The sequence below is a fragment of the Muscardinus avellanarius genome, assembly GCF_963383645.1.
Source record: "Muscardinus avellanarius genome assembly, chromosome: 13".
Classification (NCBI taxonomy): domain Eukaryota; kingdom Metazoa; phylum Chordata; class Mammalia; order Rodentia; family Gliridae; genus Muscardinus; species Muscardinus avellanarius.
The window spans coordinates 14,648,790-14,676,586 of NC_137799.1; the positions used below are offsets into that span (position 1 = coordinate 14,648,790).

General features: G+C 43.8%; 1 protein-coding gene across 2 annotated transcripts; it reads left to right on the forward strand.

Annotated features, from left to right (window-relative positions):
* Window positions 1-27,554, forward strand: STOM (stomatin; the record flags this gene model as incomplete). 2 transcript variants are annotated; one of them, XM_080708566.1, is made up of 7 exons in its annotated part: window positions 1-61; window positions 16,941-17,044; window positions 19,461-19,533; window positions 20,309-20,391; window positions 24,167-24,370; window positions 25,037-25,171; window positions 27,360-27,554. In XM_080708566.1, 7 exons carry the CDS (start codon window positions 1-3, stop codon window positions 27,552-27,554), a joined length of 855 nt encoding a protein of 284 aa, XP_080564692.1. The 2 variants fall into 2 exon arrangements, with proteins under 2 accessions (XP_080564692.1, XP_080564693.1); XM_080708567.1 differs by lacking the exons at window positions 19,461-19,533; window positions 20,309-20,391; window positions 24,167-24,370; window positions 25,037-25,171.
* Window positions 27,555-27,797: the final 243 nt, after the last annotated feature.

Here is a 27,797-nt window from a genome sequence, read left to right on the forward strand (position 1 = left end):
ATGTCTGAGAAGCGGCGCACAGACGATGCCCAAGCCCGGCGGCTCCCCGACTCCTTCGCGGGTAAGCCCGCGGGTGGCCCACCTCCCCTTAACCTTCCTCTGGGGATGGAGCCTCAGCCTGCAGCGTCTGACATCGCGGCTCCAGGGCGGGTCCCCGCCGCTCTTGGCTGCTCCAAAGCCGCTTCTTCTCAGACTTTTTTTTCTCAGGCCAGGGGTCACGTTTTCGGGGTGGGAGAGGAGCAAAGGCTACAGCCCGGCCCTGCCCACGGTGGGCGCGCCCATGGGGTGGGGAGTTTCGAGTCCTCTGGACCGTGTAGAGGCTCCCATTATCCCGTGGTCGCCAGATGCCCGGCCTGGTGCCAGCACTCATTTATCTGGTGTCATCCACACGGGGAGGAAATAGAAGTAACAGGTGGCCAGCGGCGGGTGGAGGCGGGACTCCCGCGTCTTCTTCACCCTTCTCAGTCCCCTGTGTTCCCTCCCCACCGCCTTGGAAGCCAGCCCCTCCACCCAGCCTTCACCCACCCCCAAGATGAGCCCACCTCCTCAGGACCTGGGAGGTCCCCGCTCCCCTACTGCCACCCCAGGCTTCTGAAACCTGACCAGGTTTCAAATCAAGACTCAAGTAGGCCTTATTTGCAAAAGAAAGAAGTCTCTCTTTGGCATTCTTCCGTTTTACTTCCTAGCTCCACTTTCTGCCCCATTCTGCCCCCTGCACTTTATTCTAGCCCCCTTTTATTTATTTATTTATTTATTTATTTATTTATTTTTGCGGGTCTGGGGGTGGAGCCCAGGGGCATTCTACCTCCAAGCTACACCCCCACCCCTATTTTTTATTCTTTATTTTGAAACAGGGTCTCACTGAGTTGCAAAGGGTCACACTAAGTTAGCTGAGGCTGTCCTTGAACCAGATCCTCCTATCTCAGCCTCCCAAATGCTGGGATTACAAGTGTGGGCCAACACGCCTGGCCTCCCCTTTTTATTTATTTTGAAACAGAGTCTTGCTAAATAGTGGCAGAGGCTGACCTTGAACCTGCAATCTTCCTGTCTCAGCCTCGCAAGTATTGGGATTCTGTGTAGGTGCATACCACCACTTCCTGCTTTTTCCAGTTTTTAATCCTCTCTTTGGCTTTTTTTTTTTTTTTTTTTTCAGTACTGGGGATGGAACCCAGTCTATCTCTGAGCTACACTCCCAGCCCTATATTTTTATTCTTTATTTTAAACAGGGTCTCAATGAGTTGCAAAGGGTGTAAGTAGCTGAGGCTGTCTGTGAACCTCCATCCTCCTGTCTCAACCTCCCAAATGCTAGGATTGCAAGTGCCATCACACCCAGCTCTCTTTTGGCTTTTGACCTTAACCACCCTACTAGGGCCTTCTCAGTCTCAAAGACAGGAACTGTGAGTGGCTCGATTCTGTTCCCCTGAGAAGAAACTGGTGCCCTGAAGAAACTACCACCTTGAGCCTTTGTTGGCCAACTCCTTGGGGTGGGGGGTGCCCAGTGAAGAGAGGTGCTAAGCCTCCCAGGGGCACTGCCATCATCTCAAGAGCTCTTAGTGATCCACAGGAATTGCTTCTAAAGATGGAATTCAGAATGAAAGAAATTTAGGGGGCCGAGTGAGCTTTTCCTGCACCCTATAAAGAACACTGCGTTGAAGTCATCTATTCTGATTGTTTTTGTAAAGCCAGCCTTGTCCACACATCTAGTAAAAATCCCATGTCCCTTGCCAAAGGATCCCAGTCTTGAATTCTTAACCAGGAACATCAGAAGAATTACAGAGGGCTGGGGTGTAGCTCAGTGGTAGAAAGGTTGCCTAGCATGTATGATGCCCCAAGTTCCATCCCAGCACCTCAGAAAAATTACAGAAATATTTATCCCTCCCTTTCTCTACTAAGTACTTTGAAGTGTTGGCTTCCCAAATTGGAAGTTATTGAGAGTAATAGCCAAACAATTTTTTTGATCATTAAATAGGCCAGGGTTAGTGCCAAATATTTATATATAAATATTTGGAAACATTTATATATAAATATATATAAATAAATATATATATATATAATTTTTTTCATTGAATCCTCATAAGATAGGAACTATTTTTCTTCTTCCACAAGAATACTTGAGAAAATTTGTATTCAAAAAGTTTAAATTACTTAAAGTCACACAGTTAGGGTCAGTGGAGCTATATTTTCAATCTAAATTTGATTCTAAATTTGAATAGAAACAAATATTGTCCAGTACTGTCTATTCGATGGTTGTCTTTTCTAGATAAGAAGGTGCGTGGGATCCTTGTCTGTACCCTGACCTCTTAGTGGGAAACTGCAGTGGGAAGTCAGTTTGGAGGCCCTCTTTGGAAATAAACATGACCATTGTACTTCATGTTCATTTATTTTTCTCATGGTCAAAGTTCATTTTTTTTTTTTTTTACTTCTAAGTTATTTTTTCCCTTGATTCTGCACATTTTTTTTTTTTTTTAGGCAGAACACTTAAGAAACAGATGTAAACAAATGAGCCCCTCTCAGAAAAGTAGATGTACAAATGAAGTTTTACTGGGTCCATGTCATCTTCCTTTTTTCTTATTTTTAAATCATAAACTTTAAGCCAGGCATGGTGACGCATGCTTGTAATCCCCGCGCTTGGGAGGCTGAGAAAGGAGGATCGCGCTGATTCGAAGCCAGCCTCAGCTATTTAGTGAGGCTCTCAGCAACTTAGTGAGACCCTGTTTCCAAATAAAATATAAATAGGTCTGGGAGTATAGACTGGAGGTAGAAAGCCTCTGGGTTCCACCCCCAGTACCACCTAATAAATAATAATAATAATAATAATAATAATAATAATAATAAATTTTAGAGATTTGACACCGGTAGAAAAGCTATCACCAGAATATATGAAATAGAATTTCTTGAATTACTTGTCCTGTGCCAAACACAACTCCAGTGCTTTCCAAACATTTATCTATTGTAATTCTGCAACAGGTCCACGAGGAAAATGTCATTCTTCACCACTTTACAATAAGGAAATTGAGGTTGAGCGCAATAAAACTACACAGTACTCGTAAGATTCAGAGCCAGTGTATTTGGTTTTCCAGATAATCTATGCCAAGGCTGTATCTAAAATGCACAGCACAGTGTAGGCTCTTGTTTAACTTCAGTCCTTCACTGAAGGAGAAAGAGACAGTAAACAAAGAAAAGCCCAGAGGACCACAGCTCTGTCAAGGCTTCTTAGAGAAGACAGCTCCAGAGAACTGCTTCTGAGGGAAGCAGTGGAATTACAGAAGCCCAGCGCTACCCTTTTATGTTTTTGCTGAGAATCGGTCCCAGGTAGGTACATATGACCAAATCCAGGGCACAACTAGTTTTTCCTAAAGCTACTGCATTCACTTTATAATGAAATAATGCAGGTGGATTGCAAAGAAATGTATCATGATAATTAAGAGCCACGTCAACAGGATAAATCCCTTTGGGAGAATCTCAAAATAAGGAGAATCATGGGACTGATTTGTTTATTTCAGCTGTTACACCTGATCAGACTGGGGAGAACTTCATAACTTCTTCAATAATTAATCTGAGTTAAATCAAGAGTTGTCATAAATTATAGGCCAAAGACCAAGACCACAAAAGCTGTCATTTATGTATTTATTGTTTTATTATTAGAGTCTGGGTGCCACCAAATAGTGTAAATTTTATCCTTTAAAAGGTTACTGACAGCCGGGCGTGGTGGCGCATGCTTGTAATTCCAGCGCTTGGGAGGCTGAGACAGGAGGATCACACAGGTTCGAAGCCAGCCTCGGCTACTTAGTGAGGCTCTCAGCAACTTAGTGAGACCCTGTTTCCAAATAAAGTATAAAATAGGTCTGGGAATATAGCCTGGAGGTAGAAAAGCCCCTGGGTTCCACCCCTAGTACTACACACAGAAAGAAAGAAAGAAAGAAAGAAAGAAAGAAAGAAAGAAAGAAAGAAAGAAAGAAAATAAAAGGTCACTGACTACTGCCTTATCAGCTTTGAAGAAAACAATACTAAGAGATGTTGATAAAAGTGATTCAGATGAGATGCAAAAGTCAGTTTTTTTTAAAGCATTGAAAACCAATTTCTTGAAAACTAAGAGAATGATCACTTTTCCTCTGACTCCCCAGCATCTTGCGCATACATCTGTCATAATATTTATTACACAGTGTTCTGATTACCAACTTGATCCCTCTGTTACTCTCCACCTTTCTAGACCAGGAGAGCTTTTGAAAACAGGTTTCATCTTTCCTCGCATAATAGCTTGGTATCAAGTCCAGAGTAGATGTACAAAATATTTGTTAAAAGAAAAAGGAAGTGGGAAGGGACGAAATCCTGTTGTCACACATGTGTTAAATGTCTGTTGATGCTTATCTCATTGTTTATTATAACCTAAACTGTTGATTTTAGGGTGTGACCATCGTGTGACCTTCGTGTTTCTCATTACATGTTGTTACTATAGCTAGACTGTTTGGGTTTCTATAGTCAATAATGGGATTATAATTGCTGAGATCATTTAAAGGTAATATATCTTACCTCTCTTATGAGCACATGGGAAGAGAGAACTTAGAGGCCCCAGTCAGTAGAAAGAAGGAAGCGTGCATTGATTCTCTGTTGATATACATGTTATACTATTTTTTTATATCTGTCTTTTCCCTGAGACTAGGAAAGAAACTTGAACCACAAGCATTTGCCTTGACGTTTCAGTAGATTAGCCTTTAAAATAAAACCAAAAAAACAAGAAAATGTCTGTTTTAAAGTAGTACACAATAAGCCTGGCATGGTGGCACACACTTGTAATCCCAGCATTCGGGAGGCGGAGAACGGAGACCGGAGACTGGAGGATGGAGGTTCGCGGACAGCCTCAGTTCTTAGCGAGGCCCTTTGCAACCTAGTGAGACCCTGTTTCAAAAATAAAAAGACTGAAAAATAGTGCTGGGGGTGTAGCCCCAAGGTAGAATGCCCTTGGGTTCCATCCCTGGTACTGCAAATAATAAACAAATGAATAAATAAATGAATAAATAAATAAACAAAATAAAGTAGTACACGATAAAAATTATACCAAGCTTGTCCACTGGAGTGACCATTTATGTGAAGCTGGTATAGTATAGTCAAATGAGTGTGGAATTTATATCAAAGTGATCGGGCCGGAGTTCTCAGTACCTTCACCAACTATTAGGATCCTTGGTTAAGTCTCAGCTTCCAGAGAGCCAGTTCTTCATTTATGCACCAGGCATGATTTTACTGCACTATTTATACCCCAGGATTTAAAATACCAAATGGGAAAATCTATGAATTTCCTTTTGAATTGTGTGTATGTGTGGTACTAGGAATTGAACCCAGGGGCATTTTACCTCCAAGCCATACCCCTAGCTCCTCCTCCTCCTCCTCTTCTCCCCTCCTCCTCCTCCTCCTCCTCCTCCTCCTCCTCCTCCTCCTCCTCCTCCTCCTCCTCCTCCTCCTCTTCTTCTTCTTCTTCTTCTTCTTCTTCTTCTTCTTCTTCTTCTTCTTCTTCTTCTTTTTGTTTTCTTTTCCAGTACTGGAGATGGAACCCAGGGGCATTCTGCCTCTGAGCTACACCCCAGCCCTACTTTTTATTATTTTATTTTGAAACAGGGTCTCATTGAGTTGCAAAGCGCCTCACTAAGTAGCTGAGGCTGGCTGAGAACCACGATCCTCCTGTCTCAGCCTCCCAAATGCTGGAATTACAAGTATGTACCACAATGCCCAGCTTTTTTACTTTTATTTTTATTTTGAAACAGGGTCTTGCTCAGTTAATGAGACTCTTACTCTTTGCTAAGGCTGTCCTTGAACTGCAATCCTCCTGTTTAAGCCTTCAAAGTACTGGGATGACAAGCATGCACCACCACTCCCAGCTATTTTTGAAATTCTAAAATGTAAAAACTATTAAGCCAGGTGTGGTGGTGCACCCTTGTAATCCCAGCATTGGGGGGAGGCTGGGATAGGAGGATCGTGGTTCCCAGACAGCCTCAGCTACTTAGTGAGGCCCTGTTTCAAAATAAAGAATACAAATAGGGCAGGGGGTGTAGCTTGGAGGTCTAATGGCCCCTGGGCTCCATCCCCAGATTCCCACCCCCAACACACACACACAAACTATTAGGATATCATTTAGTGGAGAAAACAAAAAATAAAATGTTTAACAATAATTAGAACATTTAAACTAAGAGACAGTGTTTGGAGTACTAATTTAAAAATCCTGTCATTTTCCATTGAATTTAAATTTAGGGGCAAATTTAAAAGATTTGCATGACAGATGGCTTAAGGAAGTTTGGAATTCTCACTTAGCACCCTGAATGGGGGTCTGTTTCTCAGAGAGAGGGGGGGAGGGGGAGGGGGAGGGAGAGGGAGAGGGAGAGGGAGAGGGAGAGAGAGAGAGAGAGAGAGAGAGAGAGAGAGAGAGAGAGAGAGTGTGTCAGTCAGTCCCCAAGCAGGTTGTTAGTCCTGCTCTTTTCTCCATGGGGTATAGGTCTCAGAAGGCAATTCACTTAACAAAAGGTTTATTCCTATAAGCTATATCAATAATGATCTTAAAGTGTGGTAATAATAATATCTGCTACTTAGTGAACACTTTTAAGTGTCAAGCACTTTACATCTTTTTTCTCACTTAATTTTTATAACATTGTGTGAAATTATTGTTTTTTCTCCTCCCATTTTCCTGATGAGAAAATATGAAAGAATTGGAATCTGATAGCCGAACCTCAGGCTTTTACTGCTTAGCTCTTTAGCTTCAGGGAAGAATTGGGAACCTTATAATTTAGTTTTCTTATGCACTTATTTTCCATTTTTTAATCAAAGTAATGTTACCTTCCAAAAATGTTTAGAAAAATAATTTAATTGTTGAAGCCTTTTTTTTTTTTTTTTTTTGGTACTGGGGATTGAACCCAGGAACATTCCTCTGAGTTATACCCCCAGACCTTTCTATCTTTTTATTTTGAAACAGGATCTTGCTAAGTAGCTGAGGGCCTTGCTAAGTTGCAGAGGCTGGCCTCGAACCTGTGATCCTCCTATCTCAGGCTCCCAAATACTAGAATTATAGGTGTGTGTCACTAAGGCCAGTTAATTGTGGATATTTTTGAGATGTTCAAATAAAAGAGCTGGGGGAAAAAAGTACTAAAAAAGCAGAGGGTTTGCTCCTTTTTTCATGAATTTCCGATCTCATCTAAATTGAATGAACTTAATACCCATTATAAAATTGTTTTTCTCTCCAATTTTTTTCTTTTTATGTTACTGGGAATTGAACCTAGGAACATTCTACCTACCCCTGAGCTATACCCTGAACCCACTTATTATTATTGTTATTTTAAATAGGGTCTTGTTAGGTTGATGAGAGTCTCACTGCTTACTGAGGCTATCCTTGAACTTAGGATTCTCCTGTCTCAGCCTCTCAAGTACTGGGGTTACAGGCATGTACCACCATACTTGGCTTCTTCAATTTTTCTGAACAGAAATTTTTCAGGCACAGGCCATGTTCAGTCCATCCTTCTCCCTCCCCAGATTTTCTAACCTAGTGGTTAAAAAAGGTCTTATTTGGGAAAAAGAAAACCAAACACTTGAGAAAGGTGGTTGACAGCTGCTTTGGATTGGATCGCTGTGGTGGTGTCTCTGGTGGTGGTAGCAACAGTTCAGCTCAGGCGCCCTTATCACTGAGCCCCAACCCCAGCCCATTATATTTTGAGACACAGTCTCGCTGAGTAGTCGATCTGACCTCAAACTTGCCATCCTCCGGCCTCAGCCTCCCAGGTAGCTGGGTACCAGTTGACAACTACTTTGGAACAGAAGATGATTCTGAGCCGTATCCTAAGATCCTGTCTGCTGAGACATACTTTCTGTTGTCTTATGTAACAGGTAGACATTTTCCTCAAACAGCAGAGTCAATCTGTTCACTCAGCAACTATTTCTTTAACACGTGTGTTTCTGAGTGGCCATTACACACTAGCTATCTTCTGTATGAGTTTCTATCCTCACCCACTGGCCCTCTGAGGATGTTCTTTTATTAGCCCTGTTTTTATTGTTGTTGTTGTTTTGTTTTTGTTTTTGGTACTGGGAATGGAACCCAGGGTCATTCTACTTCCGAGCTATACCCCTAGGCCTATTTTCTATTCTTTATTTTGAAACAGGGTCTCACTGAGTTGCAAAGGGCCTCACTAAGTAGTAGCTGAGGCTGTCTGCAAACCGCGATCCTCCTGTCTGAGCCTCCTCCTCCTGTCTGAGCCTCTGGAACGAATGTTTAGGATTACAAACATAAGCCGCCACGCCCAGCTATTAGCCTTGTTTGTTGTTGAATAGATTGAGGCAGGGAACTAAGGCACTTTCCCTCTTTACTCCTTTTCTGTTTCTCTTATTTTCTTTCTCTTGTATTTTTCCATCTCTTCTTGTCTTTCTCCTACAGTCCCTTTGCCCATTTTCATCCTGAGTTTGTATCTGTTAAGTCTTAGAAAACTTGTTTCAAAACAAGCAAAAGGAAAGAGAAACCAGGAAATTGAGTAACATTCCTATTTGAATAGCAGGAAGAAAGATCAAGTGCATTGTTTAATATATGAAAGTCTCCCTTCTCAAATAAAGAGTTATATGACAGAGAACAAGAACAGGGCCGGGCGCCGTGGCACACACTTGTAATCCTAATACTTGGGAGGCTGAGACAGGATGATCAAGCTTTATGGTATGGCCAGCCTCAGCAACTTAGGAAGGCCCTCTGCAACTGAGACTCTATTTCAAAATACAAATAAATAAAATAGGGCCAAGGGTGTAGCTCAAAGATGGAATGTTCTGGGTTCAATCCCCAGTACCACCATAAAGCAAGAAATAAAACACAGTGGTCATAATTCCCCATGGATCAAATCTGGCCCACTGCCTGTTTTGTATGGCCCACAAGCTGTGAACAGCTTCTACATTTTAAAATGTTTTTTTTTTTTAAACAAAAGCAAAAGAATAGTGTTTTGCTGCACATGAATATTACATGAAAGTCAGATTTTGATATCCATAAACTAAGTTTTATTGGAACACGGCCGGCCTTGTTCATATACGTGCTGTCGACGGGCTCTATCCACACTGCAGCGGCATACTTGAGTGTTTTAAACAGGCCTGATCATCTGTTGTTTATGGCTAAAAGATTTATTCTGTCGCTTTTATAGGAAAAGTTTGACAAATCCTGCCACAGGATCTCTGACATGGGATACCGGAGGCTAAAAAGAACCCTTATGTCCAGAATATAAATGCTTTTAAAAAGGAAATTCAAAAGACCGTTTTATTTTGACCCACCGTTACGCCTTAAAAAGCGCAGTCAGAACTGGATAGCATGTGTTTTTGAGATAAAATTCCCAACCGTCCTATCTTCCTCCACCCAGAGAACGGGTTTCCTGGCAGCGTTTCACCCACACTCTGTGAAAGAGGAAGGGAAAGATTCCCTGACTGTTGCACTTAACGATGGTTCCAGTAGCTCTTGCCCGAGCCCAGCGTTTTTCTTCTCCGTGAAGTAGCTTCGGTGACTCTGAGTCACATGCCTGTGCTCTAAGGCATGTTTCTGGCCTTTCTCAACAGAGGAAATCCAGTATCTTTTGAGCCTTAAAGTAATTAAATCTCAGTGATTAATGGGGTGTATTATTCTACATGATTCCCAGGCCTGCCAAGTTCAACAGATCTTAAAGTAAACTCTCTGATATGGGCTGGGTGGCGGCCACACTGTGCTCTGAGCATTGGCCTGGGTCATCACCTCTGAAAGACAGTTATCCTGAAGCTGACCCAACACAAATTACTGTACAACTCATCTGTTTTTTTAGTTTGGTTTCTTCCCAGAACATCTTTTGCTTTATGACTTTGCATCTCCAGTAGGAATATTTTCTTTCTTCTTTACAGGTTTTGGTAAACATTAGAAATAGTGTATTAGATTTTTTTTTTTTTTTTTTTTTTTTTTTGCGGGTCTGGGGATGGAACCCAGAGGCATTTGACCTCTGAGCTACACCCCCTGCCCAATATTTTATTATTAATTTTTGAAACAGGGTCTCACTGAGTTGCAGAGGGCCTCACTAAGTAGATGAGGCTGTCCGCGAACTGTGATCCTCCGATCTCAGCCTCCCAAATGCTGGGATTACAAGCGTGTGCCACCATGCCCTGCTGTATTAGATATTTAATAAATGATAGTAGTAGTAATAAAAGATACCCAAAGGAGAGAAATATAAGAATCATATCATTTCATCTTTTCAACAAAAATTAATAAGTAAGTAATGATGTACGGAAGCTTTGCTAAAAGTATAGTCAATGCAGCAGAGTTTCTAATGGAGAAATTTGGACACAACCTAAATACTCATCATATGAAACAACGGACTATTATACAACCATGAATAATGATAAAAGACATGCACTGGCCTGAAAAGATGTTCACAACATGGAAGGGAAAGCAGACTTTAAATCATTTTATATATCATTATTTTACTTTTGGAAAAAATAGGATACAGAGGTTTAATTAAAAGACATACAGCAGGACCAAAAATCACTACCATCTGGAGATAATGAAAGTATCGATAATTTTTCTATTCATTGAGATAATTCTTTTTTTCTTGGTGGTATTGGGGATGGAACCCAGGGGCCTTCTACCTCCGGTCTATACTCCAAGACCTATTCTCTCTATATATTTTTTATTTGGAAACAGGGTCTCTTAAACCAGCAGAGGCTGGCTTTGAACCTGCGCAATCCTCCTGTTTTAGCCTCTCAAGCGTGGGGATTACAAGCGTGTACCACCACGCCCGGCATGAGATAATTTCTAATAATTATAGTAACTTTTACTTTTTATAAAAAGAAACTTCTATTAGTTCCCTGGAAGTAAGATTAATTCAAATGTTCAAGACTTTTTTTTTTTTTGCAATATTTGGAATTGAACCCAGGTGTAGTCTACCTCTGAGTTACATCCCCAATCCTATTTTATTTTATTTTTTTATTTTGAAACAGATTTTCACTAAGTTGCAGAGGGCCTCACTAAGTTGCTGAGGCTGGCCACCAACCTGCAATCCTCTTGTCTCAGCCTTCCAAGTGCTGGGATTATAGGCATGTGCCATCATGCCTGGCTTCAATACAAAATTTTAAATATAGAGGCTTATCTCCAGACCCTAGTTTGATCGGTTAAAATTTTACTCTAATGCCATTTCCAGGAAATAGTTTAGTTATAAAATAGAAAAGAAATGCTCTGTGGCATGGGAAAATAGCATTTACAACCAAGTGTCACAGGATCCCTAATTTTTAGTAATGTTTCTACGCCATCCACAGATGTGTCAACCAGAATATATCAGAAAATAATTGCCTATTATCTGTCACTTACCTCATAAAGCAGATAGGAAGTGTTTGTCCTAAAGTAATAAACTTTTTTTTTTTTTTTTTGGTGGTACTAGGGGTGGAACACAGAGGCTTTCTACCTCTGGGCTATACTCCCAGACCTTTTTTATATTTTATTTGGAAACAGGGTCTCACTAAGTTGCTGAGAGCCCACTAAGTAGCTGAGGCTGGCTTCGAACCCGTGTGATCCTCCTGTGTCAGCCTCCTAAGCGCAGGGATTACAAGCGTGCGCCACCATGCCCGGCTTAAAGTAATAAACTTAAAGGACATGTATTCATGATATTTTTCTGGGTCTCTGAGAGTTGCTTTTCCTCTTTTAAGAAAGGAGACTGGCAGATTCCTTTATAAGCAGGATAGAGTCTAAGCTTCCCCTTTCAGGAATATAGTTGATGCAACCTTTTAAACTGTAAGCATGCAGGGAAGGAATGGGCGCTTCCATTGTAAAGGTATTAAGAAAATAGGAAAATGCCGTTTCCCCAGCGCCAACACACATTTATTTCTAGCCAAGGGTCTGATGTATAAAAGACCAAGCCTGGTTTCAGAATACCCACTTAACTTCTTATTTCTCTTAACTTGGAAACCCACATACTTATCTGGGGCTTGAAAAACTGTCACAATGGGAACCGAGCACAGAAAAGACCTTGGCTGAACTTTCTGGCTTGTCCCCTTGTGGATGTCATCGTAAAAGCACTTCCTGAGGATCTGACTGTCCAAGCCCAGGCTGGCTGGAGGAGGCATACAAAAAGGAACAAATTAAGTCACATAAGAGGCATTTATTGTTTTGGTTTTTTTTTTTTTTTTTTTTTTTTGCAAGCCTAAGCCAATTTTATTACAAAGGTAGAAAGAAGGGACAGAGCTGACTTGATGCAGGTGTAGGCCCACCCATTATCTCCGGTGTGAGAAGAGGTATTTATTGTAAAGGGCAAGTGCTAATTATTTGCCCATGGTAGAGATTTGAACCTCTGAGTAAAAGAGAAGGAGTATAGAAAACAAGCACCTACATCTGCTGAGCCTTATCTCACTTCTATAAGGTCAGTCTAAAAATCCTTAATTTTTTTTTTTACAGGTAAAGAAGCTAAGGTTCAAAGGGGTAAAGATCATACAATGAGAAGTAACCAAACTGAAATTCCAACCTAGACACTTCCCATTCGTAAGAAAGCTCAGTCTAAGACGGGATATAAATGCACACGAAATTAAATTTGATGTTGGGCAAAATATAAGTGCCATAGGAGAAGTAAAAAAGAAATTGCTATGGAGATTTGACATCTGTAGCTAGAAAGCTTGGAGAGCGGCACATTAGTTCCACTCTTAGTAGAACACTGTGCTAGACACTGGCAGCATACAGATGATTAAAAGGGGCTGGGGGTAGCTCAGTGGGATTGGACCCTCAGCACCACCACCAAAAAGAAAAAGAGAAAAGAAGGAAAGAAGAGAGAAAGAAGAAAGACAGAGAGAAAGAAAGAAAGAGGGACACCCCTGCCCTCAGTGACTTTATAGTGCAGTATTTTTATTTTTTTTAATTTTTTAATTTTTTTTATTTTATTTTATTTTTTGGTGGTACTGGGGATGGAACCCAGGAGCCTTCTACCTCCAGGCTACACTCTCAGACCTATTTTATATTTTATTTGGAAACAGGGTCTCTCTCTCTTAAGCCAGCTGAGGCTGGCTTCGAATCCTCCTGTCTCAGCCTCTCATGCGCTGGGATTATAAGCGTGTGCCACCACGCCCGGCTCTATAGTGCAGTGTTTTTAGAACAGAGCTATGTACTTTGCCTGAAATATGGGATATTTGGGGCAATATTTGAGAAAGCACCAAATGACGTCACTGTAGTATTTGTGGCCATTCTGCTCCTTGTTTGGAATCGGCTTCACCCCCAGATCTAGACCTGAACCTGGCACTGAGCCTGGAATTGTTTTCTTTCTTTCAAAATATAAATAAATAGGCACAGCTGGATGAGGAGGACTTCCTCTATAACAATATCACAATATCACATTTTACTTTCAGGACTCCAGTCATTCTTCCCAGTCCAGAAAGCGCTCTAGCTGGACGCAGTGGCGCATGCCTATAATCCCAGTATTTGGGAGGCTGAGGCTGGAGGATCTCAGGTTCCAGCGGCGCCTCAGCAGTAGTGAGACTCTCAACAACGTAGAGAGACTCTGCTGGAAGGAAAGAAGGAAGGAGGGAGGGAGAGAGGGCTCGAAATATGAAGATATTTTTAATGTGAACTTCTAAAATTCAGCGGTGAAGGTGAAGGAGATTTAGTAACATAAGCTTTGGGCAAAGTGACCTCTACTCTGTATGAATCCTGGGTGCTCTCTTATGTGACCTTCAGAAAGTTCTGTGTCTCAGTTACTTCATTCGTAAGATGGAGTCACACTATGTAGTCTCACGGGGCTGGTGTGCGTGTTAATGATACACAAATCTGAAGTATCTTTACGCAAAGCCTAGGGTATAGAAGACCAAGCAAATAGGCTGCTGCTCTTATCAGCGGTGATAATACCTGACGGAGCTTTCTCCACACGAGCGGCACCGTGGCCCTGCTTTGAACGTTCCCCCTCCGTGCACATGTCTGTACTCTCAGAATTGTTGCTTAGTGACCTCCAGGGTCAGCTTAGATTGCTTACATTTGAGTCTGACAATGTTGACCTCACGCCATAACATGGGATCAGAAAGTCACAAAGTCAAATGTAGCCAGGATACTTGTGCATTTTTAAAAATTTTTCATCCCGTTTCAGAGCTCTTGGCCTGTGTGCTGACATGCGTCATTTTTTTCCCAGGCTCCCAGCCTGTACCCTCTGCATATTTCTTGGTCTCCTATTTATTAAAGCCTGGCTCACTGCTTATTTTTTCCCCCTTCTAAGCAGTACACATGCCTGGCATAGCTTTTCCCTTCTTGCCATTAAAATAGCCTCTAACACACAGTGGTAACTTCTGTGACTGATAAACTGAACATTCTCCATCCCTAAGCCCTCCACAGAAAGGAACAGCCGCTAAAAAGAGGAAGACACTGGACACAAAAAAGGGAAAACCCAGCCCAGGAGGTGATGGGGAATCCGCAGGAGGATAGCCAAAGGCAGCCACAGAAGGAGACCTGTGCAAGCTGAAAGAGAGACCCAGAGAAGGATCAAGGGGCTTCTTTAGAAGGAGAAATTGATAGACTTATTTTGCAAGGACTTTCAGACCATTGTTGAAGGGTTTGAAGTTTATCAATGCTATGTATGCTAAGAAACGGGAAAAAGTAAAATATTAACTCTAGGGGGAAAAAAGGGTGCAGAAGAGAAAACTCCTTAATTTGACAACATTAGTTTAGTTTGAATAATATTTGCATATTCATGGTAGCGTAAGATTTTATATCATATAACCAAAATTATGACGTAATTCTACTGGAAGGGTGGGTATGTGTTTTTGTTAGGGGGAGGAAGAAAAAGCCCTAAACCCTCTTCCAGAGCAAAAAGCCAATAGATAATGCCCAAAACTGAAAAATCAAGATACATCAAAGCAAGCATAGTATTTAGAGACACGGAAGTACATACCAAAATATTTAGCACAAAGATCAAATGTTTTTCTCTTGTGGGTTTCTTTATGGTACTGGAGATTAAATTAGGGGGCATTCTACCTGGAAGCCACACCCCATCCCTATTTTATTTTTTATTTTGAAATAGGCTCTTTCTGGGTTGATGAGAATCTCGCTAAGTTGCTGGGGCTGTCCTTGAACCTGCGATCCTCCTGTCTCAGGTTCCCAAGTACTGGGATTACAGGCGTACGCCACCATGCCTGGATTTCGGTTGTCTTTGACACAGGAGAAATGGGCAGCGGTGAGCAGGGAACACCTGTTTTTATACTACTCTGATAGAACTGCTTGACTCTTGATTAAAAATGAAAACAAAAAATAGGAAAAATGCAAATGCATTAGCCACAACAGCTAAAAAGTTATTTAAAAGAACAATACCTGGATGAGAGAAAATAGGTTACAAAATTTTATTTCATTGTAAAGTATGGTTGTGTGTACAAGGAAAAGATTTGGAAGCATGTACCAAAATATTACCTCTGGATTTTGAGTAACTTTTCCTTCTTTTACTTTTCTGATGGTTTTTTTTTTTTTTTTTTTTTTTTTTTTTGCAGAGGGGCATGTATTATTTCTTGTAATTAGACTGAAATGCTATTCCATACGCAGGAAACAGAAACTTTGAAATATGGAAGGAAGATTGTATATAAAGACTCATTACGGCCGGGCGTGGTGGCACACGCTTGTAATCCCCGCGCTTGGGAGGCGGAGACAGGGGGATCATGCAGATTCGAAGCCAGCCGCGCTGGTGTAAGAGACCCTGTTTCAAAAATATAAAATAGGTCTGGGAGTGTAGCCCGGAGGTAGAAGGGCTTCCAGGAACCCCAGTACCACCAAAAAAAAAAAAAAAAGATACTCATTACAACATTAATTTTAATAGTAAGAAACCAGAAACAACCTGTCTGATAATCAGAAAATGGATAATAAATGATAGTTCACAAACCCAGTAAAACATTTTACAGGTGTAATGTTTAAAAAGAGGCTCTGGCCGGGCATGGTGGTGCACGCCTGTAATTCCAGGGTTCGGGAGGCTGAGACAAGAGGCTTGCAGATTCCGGGCCAGCCTCAGTAACTTGAGCCCTCAGCAAAGTAGTGAGGCCATCTCAAAATTAGAAAATGAAAAGAGACTTGGAAGTATAGCTTAGACGTAGAATACGTCTGAGTTCCATCCCCAGTACTACAGGGGGAGGGCGCAGGCTCTGTACAACTTTATAAATATAGATCATATAGTTTTCATCTCATTGAGTTGAGCTAAAATGCCTCTTTCCTTCCCTCCCCATCCTCTCACTGGTAGCATCCTTAAGAGTTACATCCTTCCAGCAGCCCTGACACGGCTCCCATCACCCATCCGCCCCGCGCCACTCCTCCATCCCCGTGTGCCGCCCTGTTCTGTGTTTTTGAAGTATTTTGAATGGATGCTCTACGTGTATCTGTACTTACCACTTAGTATTCTAATTATCTGTTCATCTTTCTTCGCCACTAAACACCTTTGTTTTTAATCTTTTTTTTTTTTTTTTTTCCCGGTACTGAGGATGGAACCCAGGGGCATTCTACCTTTGAGTGACACCCCCAGCCCTATTTTTTATTCTTTATTTTGAAACAGGGTCTCACTGAGTTACAAAGGACCTCACTAAGTAGCTGAGGCTGGCCTTGAACCGTGATCCTCCTGCCTCAGCCTCCCAAATGCTGGGATTACAAGGGTTTCGGCAACTTAACACCTTTTAAAGGAAACTGGGACTGGGTTTGATTCATTGTTACCACTTCAGTACAGAGCACAGGACAGAAGAAATAGGAGGCACTTAATAAATGCTTACTGGAAAAAATGATGAAAAATGTGGAAAAATACCTGCGTGAAGTTGCCTAGGGACAGTGGGCCCTGCGTTTCCAGGTTGTACGGGGCTGAGTGAGATGATCGCCGTGCAGCCGGAGCGGGAGCACCTGTGCCGTGGAGCACCTCGGTGCTCAGCGGAGAGTGGGGGTCAGGATGGCGGCGATGGCCCTAATAGAGGTGGTAAGGGCTGTTCTTTGTTTCCAACAGATACCCCCAGCGCAAGCCTGGGACCTTGCGGATGGATTTTGGTGGCTGCCTCCTTCCTGTTCACACTTATAACTTTCCCAATATCGATCTGGATGTGCATTAAGGTAAAAACATTTCACTCTCGTCCGGAAAGGAGTCAGCTCCTACCTGCACAAACCCATACAGTATATTCAAGAGATACTGAGAGACCATACTGACCCGTAATTACTTTTACTTTGTCTCTCTTCTGGAACATTCATTCCACACACTAGTTAGAAGCTGTCTCAGGGCCGGGATGTAGCTCAGTGGCAAAGCGCCTGCTTTGCAGGTGTGGCGCTCTGGGTTTGATCCCGGTTCCACAAAATACAATATAAAGAACCCCTTTAATAGAAGTTCTCCCTTTCTCTCTCTCTCTCTCTCTCTCTCTCTCTCTCTCTCTCTCTCTCTCTCCTCTCTTTTGGTGGTGCTGAGATGGAATCCAGGCACAGACCTCTGAGCTATACCACAAGCCCTATTTTTATTTTTTATTTTTTGTGGTACTGGAGGTGGAACCTGGGGGGTTTCTACCTCTGAGTGACACCCCAGTCCTATTTTTTATTCTTTATTTTGAAACAGGGCATTACTGAGTTGCAAAGGGCCTCACTAAGTAGCTGAGGCTGGCCGTGAACTGTGATCCTCCAGTCTCAGCCTCCCAAGTGCTGGGATTACAAGTGTGCACTAGCACACTGAGCTTTATTTTTAATTTTTGAAACAAGATTTTATTAAGTTGTGGAGAGCCTCACTAAGTTGCTGAGGCTGCCTGGGAATCTGCGACCCTCTGTCTTAGCCTCCTAAGTACGGGGGTTATAAGCGCATGCCTGGCATAATAGAATATTAAAACTACTTTTCAACTGTTATCTAATCAGTCATTTTTCATGGGTCAAAATAAGGATCATGCCGGGCGTGGTGGTGCACGCTTGTAATCCCTGCACTTGGGAGGCGGAGACAGGAGGATCGCACAGGTTCCAAGCCAGCCGCGCTGGCTTAAGAGACCCTGTTTCCAAATAAAAAAGTATAAAAATAGGTCTGGGAGCATAGCCCGGAGGTAGAAGGGCTTCCAGGAACCCCAGTACCAACAAAAATAAATAAATAAATAAATAAATAAATAAATAAATAAATAAATAATATAAGGATCACTATAAAAAATTAGGAGCCAGGCAGGATAGTGTAGACCTGTAATCCCAGTATTTAGGTTAGGATGTGAGGGCAAGAAGATTGCATTCGAGGCCAACCTCAACAACTTAGTGAGACCCTGTTTCAAATATATACATACATACATACATACATGGGCTTGGAGTGTGAGGTGGAAGTAGAATGCCCCTGGGTTCCATCTCCAGTACCAAAACCAAGAAGAACAGATTGTCAGGGTGAGGGATGAGGGATGGTCCTGAGAGCAGGCTCACCACAGCTGGGAGGTGAGGTCCAGCTCCGGCTCTGCTGTCCACTGTGTGGCCCGTGCATGCTTCTTCCCTGTGAAGTGGGAGGCATAACAGTATCCACTTGGGCACTGTGGTGAAAACTGAGTGAGCCAGTGTGCCCAAAGGTACTTACTGCCATGCCTGGCACGGAGTGAGTGTGCTCCTGCTCGTTATTTTTTTTTTTTTTTACAGTTATAAGAACTGTGAAATAGTTGTAATAACTTGAATAATTAACTATCATTTATATATTCCTAACAAGATAAAACATGCTCCCAGCATTTTCAGATAAATTTATTATTATTGTTAAAAGTATCAAAAGTAGCTGGGCATAGTGGCACATACCTGTAATCTCAGTGTTTGGGAGGCTGAGACAGGAGAATGGTAGGTTTGAGGCCAGGCTCAGCAACTTGGCAAGACCTTCAGGAACTTAGTGAGACTCTGCTTCAAAATAAAGAATAAAAGAGGATCATTGGTGTAGCTCAGAGGTAGACTGCCCCTGGGTTCCATCCCCAGTATCAAAATTGAAAAAAGTTTTAGAAATGCCAGGTATGGTATCCTATACCTCTAATCCCAGCTATTGGGAGTCTGAGGCAGGAGAATCACAGTTTTCAGGCCAGCCTGGACAACTTAGCAAGACTCCATCCAAAATAAAATGAAAAGCAGTGCTGGGTCTGTAGCTCAGTGGTAGAGCACCCTGGATTCAATCCCTACTACTGAAAAAAAATAAATAAATAAAAATAAAAGTATCAAAGAAAAACTCTGAGCTCTTTTTTTCCGAGTAAACAATCCACGAGTAACCGAGTAATAGTATTAACTGAGGAGTAGGGTTATGAATTTATTTACTTTCCAAATTGACAGATGAGCATCTGTTCTTTTTATAATCAGTCAAGAAAAGGAAAAGTTAATATCATGCTTCAAGAAGGCAAACATCGGACATGTTGTTTATAGATATTATCTAGATAAAGAGAAAAATATGAGGCCTCTAACCTCATATTTTTGTGACAGTTATGTATTTAAGAAGCTATGCATACAAATGTTTGTGCCCTTCGAGTTCAATGATCATTTGTGTTTTTATTTATTCTAGATTATAAAAGAATATGAAAGAGCCATCATCTTCAGGCTGGGTCGCATTCTACAAGGAGGAGCAAAAGGGCCTGGTCAGTCTTGGGTTCTGGGTTGCTCTTCTGGAAGGGCCTCTTCTCTGTTGTCTTGGAGAGAGTTCCCAGAGCAGAGGTGGTAGAACAATACCAGCGCTTCTGGCCAATATCACTATTGTTCCCCTTCATGTTGGAGCCAATCAAACTATCTTGAGCCAGGAATGGCTACAGCCATAAAAGTCTGAGCACAGGATTCCTTCCGAGGAAAGGCTTTTAATTACTCACCCGACACACTTTGGTTGAGCGCCTACTGTGTTTCAGGCTGGGGGGATTCAAGGGAGTCTAGGTAGAACTCAGTCCTTCCCCTCAAGGACCTTACTCTGGTGGTGAGGCCCCGACAAGCAAACAGACAGCTCCATCCGCGGTGATGAGTAGGATCAAGTAACCAGAGAGAGAAACCCAGAGAACAGCAACTGACCCAGCTTGTAGCAGTTAAGATGAGGCTTTTGCTGAGTCGTGCAGCATGCGAAGGTGTTGGCGAAGGGGAGGTGCTCCCAGCAGAAATAGCACCGTGCGCACAGCAGAGGAGAGAGGGTGCTGCAGGTCGGAGGACTTGCCAGGACCTCGGTACAGTGAGAGTCTCGGGTAGTAGGGACAGGCAGAGGTGGGAAGCCAGCCAGAGCAGTCAAGGATGACATCCAAGCTTCCGGCTCCTTTCCTGAGATGAGCTGGGGACTTCAGCTGAGTGGGTCGGTTCCCTGAGAATCAAGGGGAGAAGACAGCTAGCTGGTCAGGTGCTGGTGCGTCTCTGACCCCGTGAACATCTTCGTTGCAGGTCTGTTCTTTATCCTGCCCTGCACCGACAGCTTCATCAAAGTGGACATGAGAACCATCTCGTTCGACATTCCTCCGCAGGAGGTGAGGCCTTCTCCCGCCGTGGGTAACTGAGATCGCGTGGGGACCCGCCTCATGCGCCATCCTGACTGCCTTCCCCTTGCCTGCTCCTTCTCCGTGTCTGGCTTTCCTCATCTATAAAATGGAGATTGTAATGTCAGGGCCCACCTCACAGGGTTGTTGTGAGAATGAACAAACTTTACTTGAGATGTGCTTAGGAGAGTGCCTGACAAATAATAAGTTACTAGTGAATGCTTGCTACTAATTATTACAAAGTGTAGTATAAGGCCGGGCGTGGTGGCGCACGCTTGTAATCCCCGCGCTTGGGAGGCAGAGACAGGAGGATGGCGCAGGTTCAAAGCCAGCCGTATGCGCTGGCTTAGGAGACCCTGTTTCCAAATAAAAAATATAAAAATAGGTCTGGGAATGTAGCCCAGAGGTAGAAGAGCTTCCAGGAACCCCAGTACCAACCACCAAAAAACAAACAAAAAAAAAGTGTAGTATAAGGCGAGTAGACAGACATCTACATCATCGTCATCATTTTACTTTTATTTATTTACTTATTTATTTATTTATTTATTTTGGTGGTACTGGGGTTCCTGGAAGCCCTTTTACCTCCAGGCTACACTCCCAGACCTATTTTTACATTTTTTAAAATTTGGAAACAGGGTCTCCTAAGCCAGAGCGCACGGCTGGCTTCGAACCCGCGCGATCCTCCTGTCTCGGCCTCCCAAGCGCGGGGATCACTAGCCTGCGCCACCACGCCCGGCACCATCATTATTTTAACTGCCACAATTCTCTGTAGGCTTCAGATAGATAATCCCATTTAGTCCAATATACTTTCATTTTAAAGTTCTTGATTTTTATTCTAGTTAAAGTGGTTAGAAGCCAATAAATTAGAAACTACTCATTTGGCATTTTATTTATTTATTTTTATTTTTGTGTGTGTGGTTCTGGGGATTGAACCCAGGGGCATTCTCCTCTGAGTTATACTCCAAGCCCTTTTTATTTGTTTTATTTTGAAACAAGGTCTCACTAAGTTGCCAAGGGTCTCACTTAGTTGTTGAGGCTGGCCACAAACCTGCGGTCGTCCTGTCCCAGCCTCCCAAGTACTGGGATTACAGGCGTAATCTAAATACCTCGCCCTGGCCACATTGCTCTCTCTTGTCACAAAATGCAGAAAGCCGCTTAGAAACTCCCTTGCTAGCCGGGCGTGGTGGCGCACGCTTGTAATCCCCGCGCTTGGGAGGCAGAGACAGGAGGATCGCGCAGGTTCGAAGCCAGCCGTGCTGGCATAAGAGACCCTGTTTCAAAAATATAAAAAATAGGTCTGGGAGTGTAGCCTGGAGGAAGGAGGGCTTCCAGGAACCCCAGTACCACCAAAAAAAAAAAAAAAAAAAAAAAAAAAACAAAACTCCCTTGCTGGTACTGGTCCACGTAGCAGGTGAGGTCAGGCTTCTGAAGACATCATATTTACCGACATCTTACAAGAAGATGTCTGAGCGCATCCCCGTGTTCTCTGTGTGTTTCCCCATCTTTCAAACAAGACTGACTCCCAGAAGGAGCCTCTCTCAGGGTTACAGGGAATTCGTGCATTATTCTTTGTAAACCTGGCGGGCATCTGGCCGGGTTGCTGTGAGCTCCTGCCTCCCAGCTGCTCCCTCCTCCTCCGCCAGCCGCTGAGTGCAGAGCGGATTGGAACTTGGCAAGCCATCCTTTTCCGATGAACTTACTGCGGAGGGAGATAAACACCCTGCCTGCCGTAAACAGTCGGCGGCTGAGAAGCTGCAGGTTGGAGAGTAGCTGTGGCAGACAGGGCCATGGATCTGCTCCGGACCGGCACTCATTTTCCCGTCATGTGAGATGATAACGTATTGCACGTGTGTTTACAAATCCCCCTCTTCCTTTCCAAGCTAGGTACTTTTAGATTACTCAGAAAAAAAAGAGTGATTCGGTGGCTGGCAGTGCTGAGCAGCTACGTAGCAACGTGGTTGTGGGCACCTGCCCTTCCAGTGGCTCTTTGACTTCCAAAGAACTCCATGCACAGACGGGGTTACTGGGATTGAACCCAGGGGAAGCTGCCTCTGGCGCCCACCTGCCACATTGTGAGAGGAGGGAGTAAGCAGAGGCGGTGCTGGCATAGAGGACCTGAGCGCGGTGCTTGCAGGGACCCAGGAGGCTCGGAGCGTGCAGCAGTGGGGAGCCCGGAGGTCCTGCAGGACCGACAGCGAAGGACTTTGTCTTGGAGGTGGTTGGGAAGCCGCTGGAGCGTGTTAGCCTGTGATTCCTGAACCAGGGCCTAAGGTTTCAAAGGTCACTGGTACAGATGTCCTTCTTGATTTACGATGCGGTTATATCCAGATAAGTGCATTGTAAGTTGAAAACACTGTTAAAAAAAGCCTTTACTGGATGTCAGAGTTTGGCAGCGGGACGCCGTAGGGTGTCAGGTGTTTCCCCCTCGAGGCCTCCGGCTTCTCCAGGCTGACTGGGAGCCTCAGCTTGCTGCTCCTCATACGGTCAAAGAATCCTAAAGGGAGGCACCATTATTAAAGATGAAGATAATAACAATAAAGAGAGCTCTTCTCACATGCCAGGCGCTTATTCTTAGCGCCTGAATGTATTAATTCATCAATTCTAATGACAGTCCTGTGAAGTAGGTACGAGTCTCACTCTCTGTGTTACAAATGAGGAAACTGAGTCCCAGAGTGGTCAATTTGTATCACTGATTTTCTGGTGCCTCTCATTCCGGTAACTTTGCAATTCAAAGCAAAGTTATGTTAGTGTGCGTGCGCGTGTGCGTGCTCGCACGTGTGTGTGTGTATGTGTGTATGTGTGTGTGTGTTACTAGGGATTGAACCCAGGGGTGTTCTGTCTCTGAGCTTTTAAATAAAATAAAAGGACACCCAGTCCTTTTTTTATTTTTTATTTTGAAACAGCTAAGTTACTGAGGCTGGCCTTGAAACTGTGATCCTTCTGTCTCAGCCTCCCAAGCACTGGGATTTCAGGTGTGGCCACCACACCTGGCATGCTTAGCATGTTTAGGTAGAATGTTGGAAATATTTTCATACCCTGGCCTGGCCCTATAGACACATTCCCCGCCCGCTTTCCATCCCAATGACACAGCTTGTTCATCACAGGTGCCTCCCCGATACCTCTGTGCCTTTCCACACATGGTTCTCTTGAGCCTTGAATACTCTCGCAAAACATTTTTATTTTATTTTTTCTTGAAGATCCAGTCGAGGTCTTCCCCCTGCCATACCCATTCCTTAGAGCGTCCCGTTAATCCTCAGCATCCTTTCTTCTTTCTAGTATGGTACTGTGGATTGAACCCAGGGCCATTCTACTTCGGAGCGGTATCCCCAGCCCTATTTTTTAGTTTGAATCAAGGTCTTTTTAGTTTGAAACAGGCTCTTGACTAAGTTGCTGAGTCTGGGTTTGAACCCGGCATCCTCCTGTCTCAACTGTCTCAACTTCCCAGGCACTGGGCTGACAGGCGTGCGCCCCCACACCTGGCTAACCCCCAACTTCTTTGAAAGTAGGGACCGAGTTCTTTTCAGAGCTTGATTCCTGGTACAGCGCCTCCTCTTGAGTGGCAACTCAAAATTTATTAAGTGAATGAGTTCATGGACTTAATGAATCGGTGAATGCAGTTTATTAAGTCCTAAAGACATATTTAACTTTCTGGTGCCTTATTAAAAAACTCAGCCAGTGTCCTAGGATGCTCCATCAGGTAACCGCCCGCAGTTAAACAAGAGAGGTAACTCGTAGACAGACGCAGAGCGCGCTCTCCGCCATGCAGGTCCTCACCAAGGACTCGGTGACCATCAGCGTGGACGGTGTGGTCTATTACCGTGTTCAGAACGCAACCCTGGCCGTGGCGAACATCACCAACGCCGACTCCGCCACCCGTCTTCTGGCGCAGACCACCCTGAGGAATGTTCTGGGCACCAAGAACCTTTCTCAGATCCTCTCGGACAGAGAAGAAATCGCACACAACATGCAGGTGAGACGGCACCGGGGCTCCTACCCACCAGGCACTGAGACCTGAAGCAAAGGCCTTGCTTGTTTGGGAACCTTAATTCAGTCGGGAACGTCTGGCCTCTCCCACCCCCTTTCCTAGTAAGCTTTCCAGACTTGAAAAAGAAATGCTTTTTTTTTTTTACACTAACAATTTATGCATTACCTAATTTCACCCTTTCTTCTTTCCTTCCTTCCTTCTTTCCTTCCTTCCTTCCTGTCTTCTTCCTTCCTTCTTTCCTTCCTTAGTACTGGGGATTAAATCCAGGGGTATTCTCTACCCTCCGCCCCATTTAATTTTATTAATTTTTTTTTTTTTTTTTTGCAGGTCTGGGGGTGGAACCCAGTGGTATTCGACCTCCGAGCTATACCCCCTGCCCTATTTTTTATTCTTTATTTTGAAACCGGGTCTCACTGAGTTGCAGAGGGCCTCACTAGGTAGCTGAGGCTGTCCGCGAACCGTGATCCTCCGGTCTCAGCCTCCCAAATGCTGGGATTACAAGCGTGCGCCACCACGCCCGGTTAATTTTATTAATTTTGAAACAGGATCTAAGTTGCCTCTCCCCCTGGGTTTTCCCTGCTTGGAATCCCAAGGAATACAGCACCGGGGCCGGGGCGACCACCGTTCAATTGCCTCCTCTTCTCCTAACAGAATACGCTCGATGATGCCACCGATGACTGGGGGATAAAGGTGGAGCGTGTGGAGATTAAGGACGTGAAGCTGCCCACGCAGCTCCAGAGAGCGATGGCTGCCGAGGCAGAAGCATCCCGCGAGGCCCGAGCCAAGGTAACAACGCTTTCTAGGTTGCTGGCTTGTTGTTGTTTTTTTTTTTTTTCCACCTCCAAGCTACACCCCCAAACCTTTTTATTTTTTTTTTTGCTTGGAAACAGGGTCTCGGTAAGTTGCGGAGAATCTCACCGTGTTGCCGAGGCTGTCCTCCAGCCGGCGATCCTTCTGTCTCAGCCTCCCAAGTATTGGGATTGTAAATGTGTGCCGCCGCGCCCAGCTTGTTTGTTTTTCTTACTGAGTTTTTGGTTTTAGTTCCAAAAAAAGTAAAACATGCTTGCTATGAAAAATGGACATGATCCTAAAGCATTTAATAAAGGTTTCAGAAGTCCTCCCCCTCGCCCCAAATCTATTCCGCTAGAGGCTGCACCCTTCAGAGTTCAGTGAATTTGGATTTGATTTCACAGGTTGTTGGATTATTGTCTGTTTTACTAAAGTAGGGTCACACGGTACATGTTGTCCTAACCTTGCTCTTTTCACTCAATACCTCCTGGGTATTTCAGTCCTTTGGAGTTACCATAGTCCTCATCATTATCATCATCATATATAATAATAATAATAATAATAATAATAATATGTATTATTATTGTTATTATTTTGTGGTACCGGGAACTGAACCCAGGGGCATTCGACCTCCAAGCTACACCCTCAGCCTTATTTTAGTTTTATTTTAAAATAGAGTCTCTCTAGGTTGATGAGAGCCTCACTACTCGCTAAGGCTGGCCTCAAACCTGCACGCCCCCCGTCTCAGCCTCCCAGTACTGGGATCACAGGCGGGCGCCACCACACCCCACTGGAGTTATCATGTACTTTCATGACTCAGGCCCCAGGACTTCATTCTCCGATCCATGGTCAAGAGCAGATTGGTAGTTTCAGAGCGAATGGGCATTGCATCCACCTGTTGCCCCGTCCCTTGCTTACCCTCGTCGTCTTCGCTTTCTCTCTCTCTCTCTCTCCAGGGTCTTCTTACTGTCTCCTCTTCCTCCTTTTCCTTTTTTTCTTCTGTCCGATGTCTGCCTTTTCTGCTTCTCATCATTAATTCATGTTTTTCTTATCCATGTGTTTATTTGTTTTGGCATTGGGGATTAGCCCCAGGGGCATTCTCCTCTGAGCTACACCCAGCCCGGCACAGTGGTGGCTCGTGCCTCTCCCAGTTACTGCTGGGGCAGGAGGATTCCGAGTTCCAGGCTTGCCTCAGCAACTCAGCAAGACTGTCTTGAAAATAAAATTAAAATTAAAATTAAAAAAAGACGGGGGTTGTAGCTCTCATTGCTAGAGCACTTGCCTAGCACGCACAAGGCTCTGGATTCAATGCCTAGCACCAAGAAGAAAAAGGAAAAGTATCACTTTTAGAAGACTAAATTATATTTATGATCATGGAATTAAGTGTTTCCTATGCACATCTAATTATTGCATGGGGCTCATTAACCCTCAGGAGCCCCCCAGAGTTTGCTGTATACATGAGCGAAATCTCAGTGGGCACAAGAGCACTGCTGCCAGTGCCAACCAGGCATGCTGGTACACACCCATAATCCCAGTACTTGGGAGGCTGAGATAGGAGGATCGCAGCTTTGAGGCCAGTATCATCAGTTTATTGAGACTCTCAGAATGTAACAAGAACCTGTTATAAAACAAAAGAAATTTAAAAAGGGCCAAGGTATAATAATAACACTAATAATAATGTTGTGAGATCTGAGGATCACCCTAATTAATTAATCTGTGGTACTGGGGACATTCTACCTCTGAGTTACACCCTCAGCCCAATTTTATTTTTTTGTTTTAAAACAAGGTCTCACTAGGTTGCTGAGGCTGGCCTCAAATCTACAATCCTCCTGTCTCAGCCTTCCCAAGTGCTGGGATTACAAATGTGTACCACCATGCCCAGCTGCCATTCACTTTCTCAACCCCTGCACAATATTGTAGATGGTCCTTTTCGTCTGGTACCCTGAAAATGAGATACACAGTAAAAGAGAATGTCTCGAGCCACCCGCATACTTGGGCGAATCAATTTTAGGAAAACCAACATCTGGAAACCGAGCACCCAGAAGTTGGTTCCCTTGCGATCATCCTGGCATACTCTCAGGGTAGTTTTGGGCACCACCTACCAGGTGCATCCCCCAGTCTGAAAACTGCCACGTGGCACCATTTGCTTTTCTCCAGTCCGACCTGTCCTCTGCCCTGTCCGCAGGTCATTGCAGCTGAGGGAGAGATGAATGCGTCCAGAGCTCTGAAGGAAGCTTCCATAGTCATCACCGAGTCCCCCGCAGCCCTGCAGCTCCGGTACCTTCAGACGCTGACCACCATCGCTGCTGAGAAGAACTCCACAATTGTCTTCCCTCTGCCCATAGATATGTTGCAAGGCATCATGGGAGCAAAACACTGAGCCCTCTAGGCCAGTGCAGACGAGCTCTACGCTCCCGAGGATGCAATAGGGGACCAAAGTAGCCCTCAGCTCACAGGGAGTAGGCCAGGGAGCCTTGCTAGTCCTCCCTCCCTTTCCTTCCTATATGTCGAGTATGAGGTTCTTAGGATGTATAGTCATCATAAAACGTGAGAAAATTGTTAGCTCGTATATACAGAGAGAGAGAGTGGGGATCTATATAAGCCAGTCTCTTGCTCTTTAAAA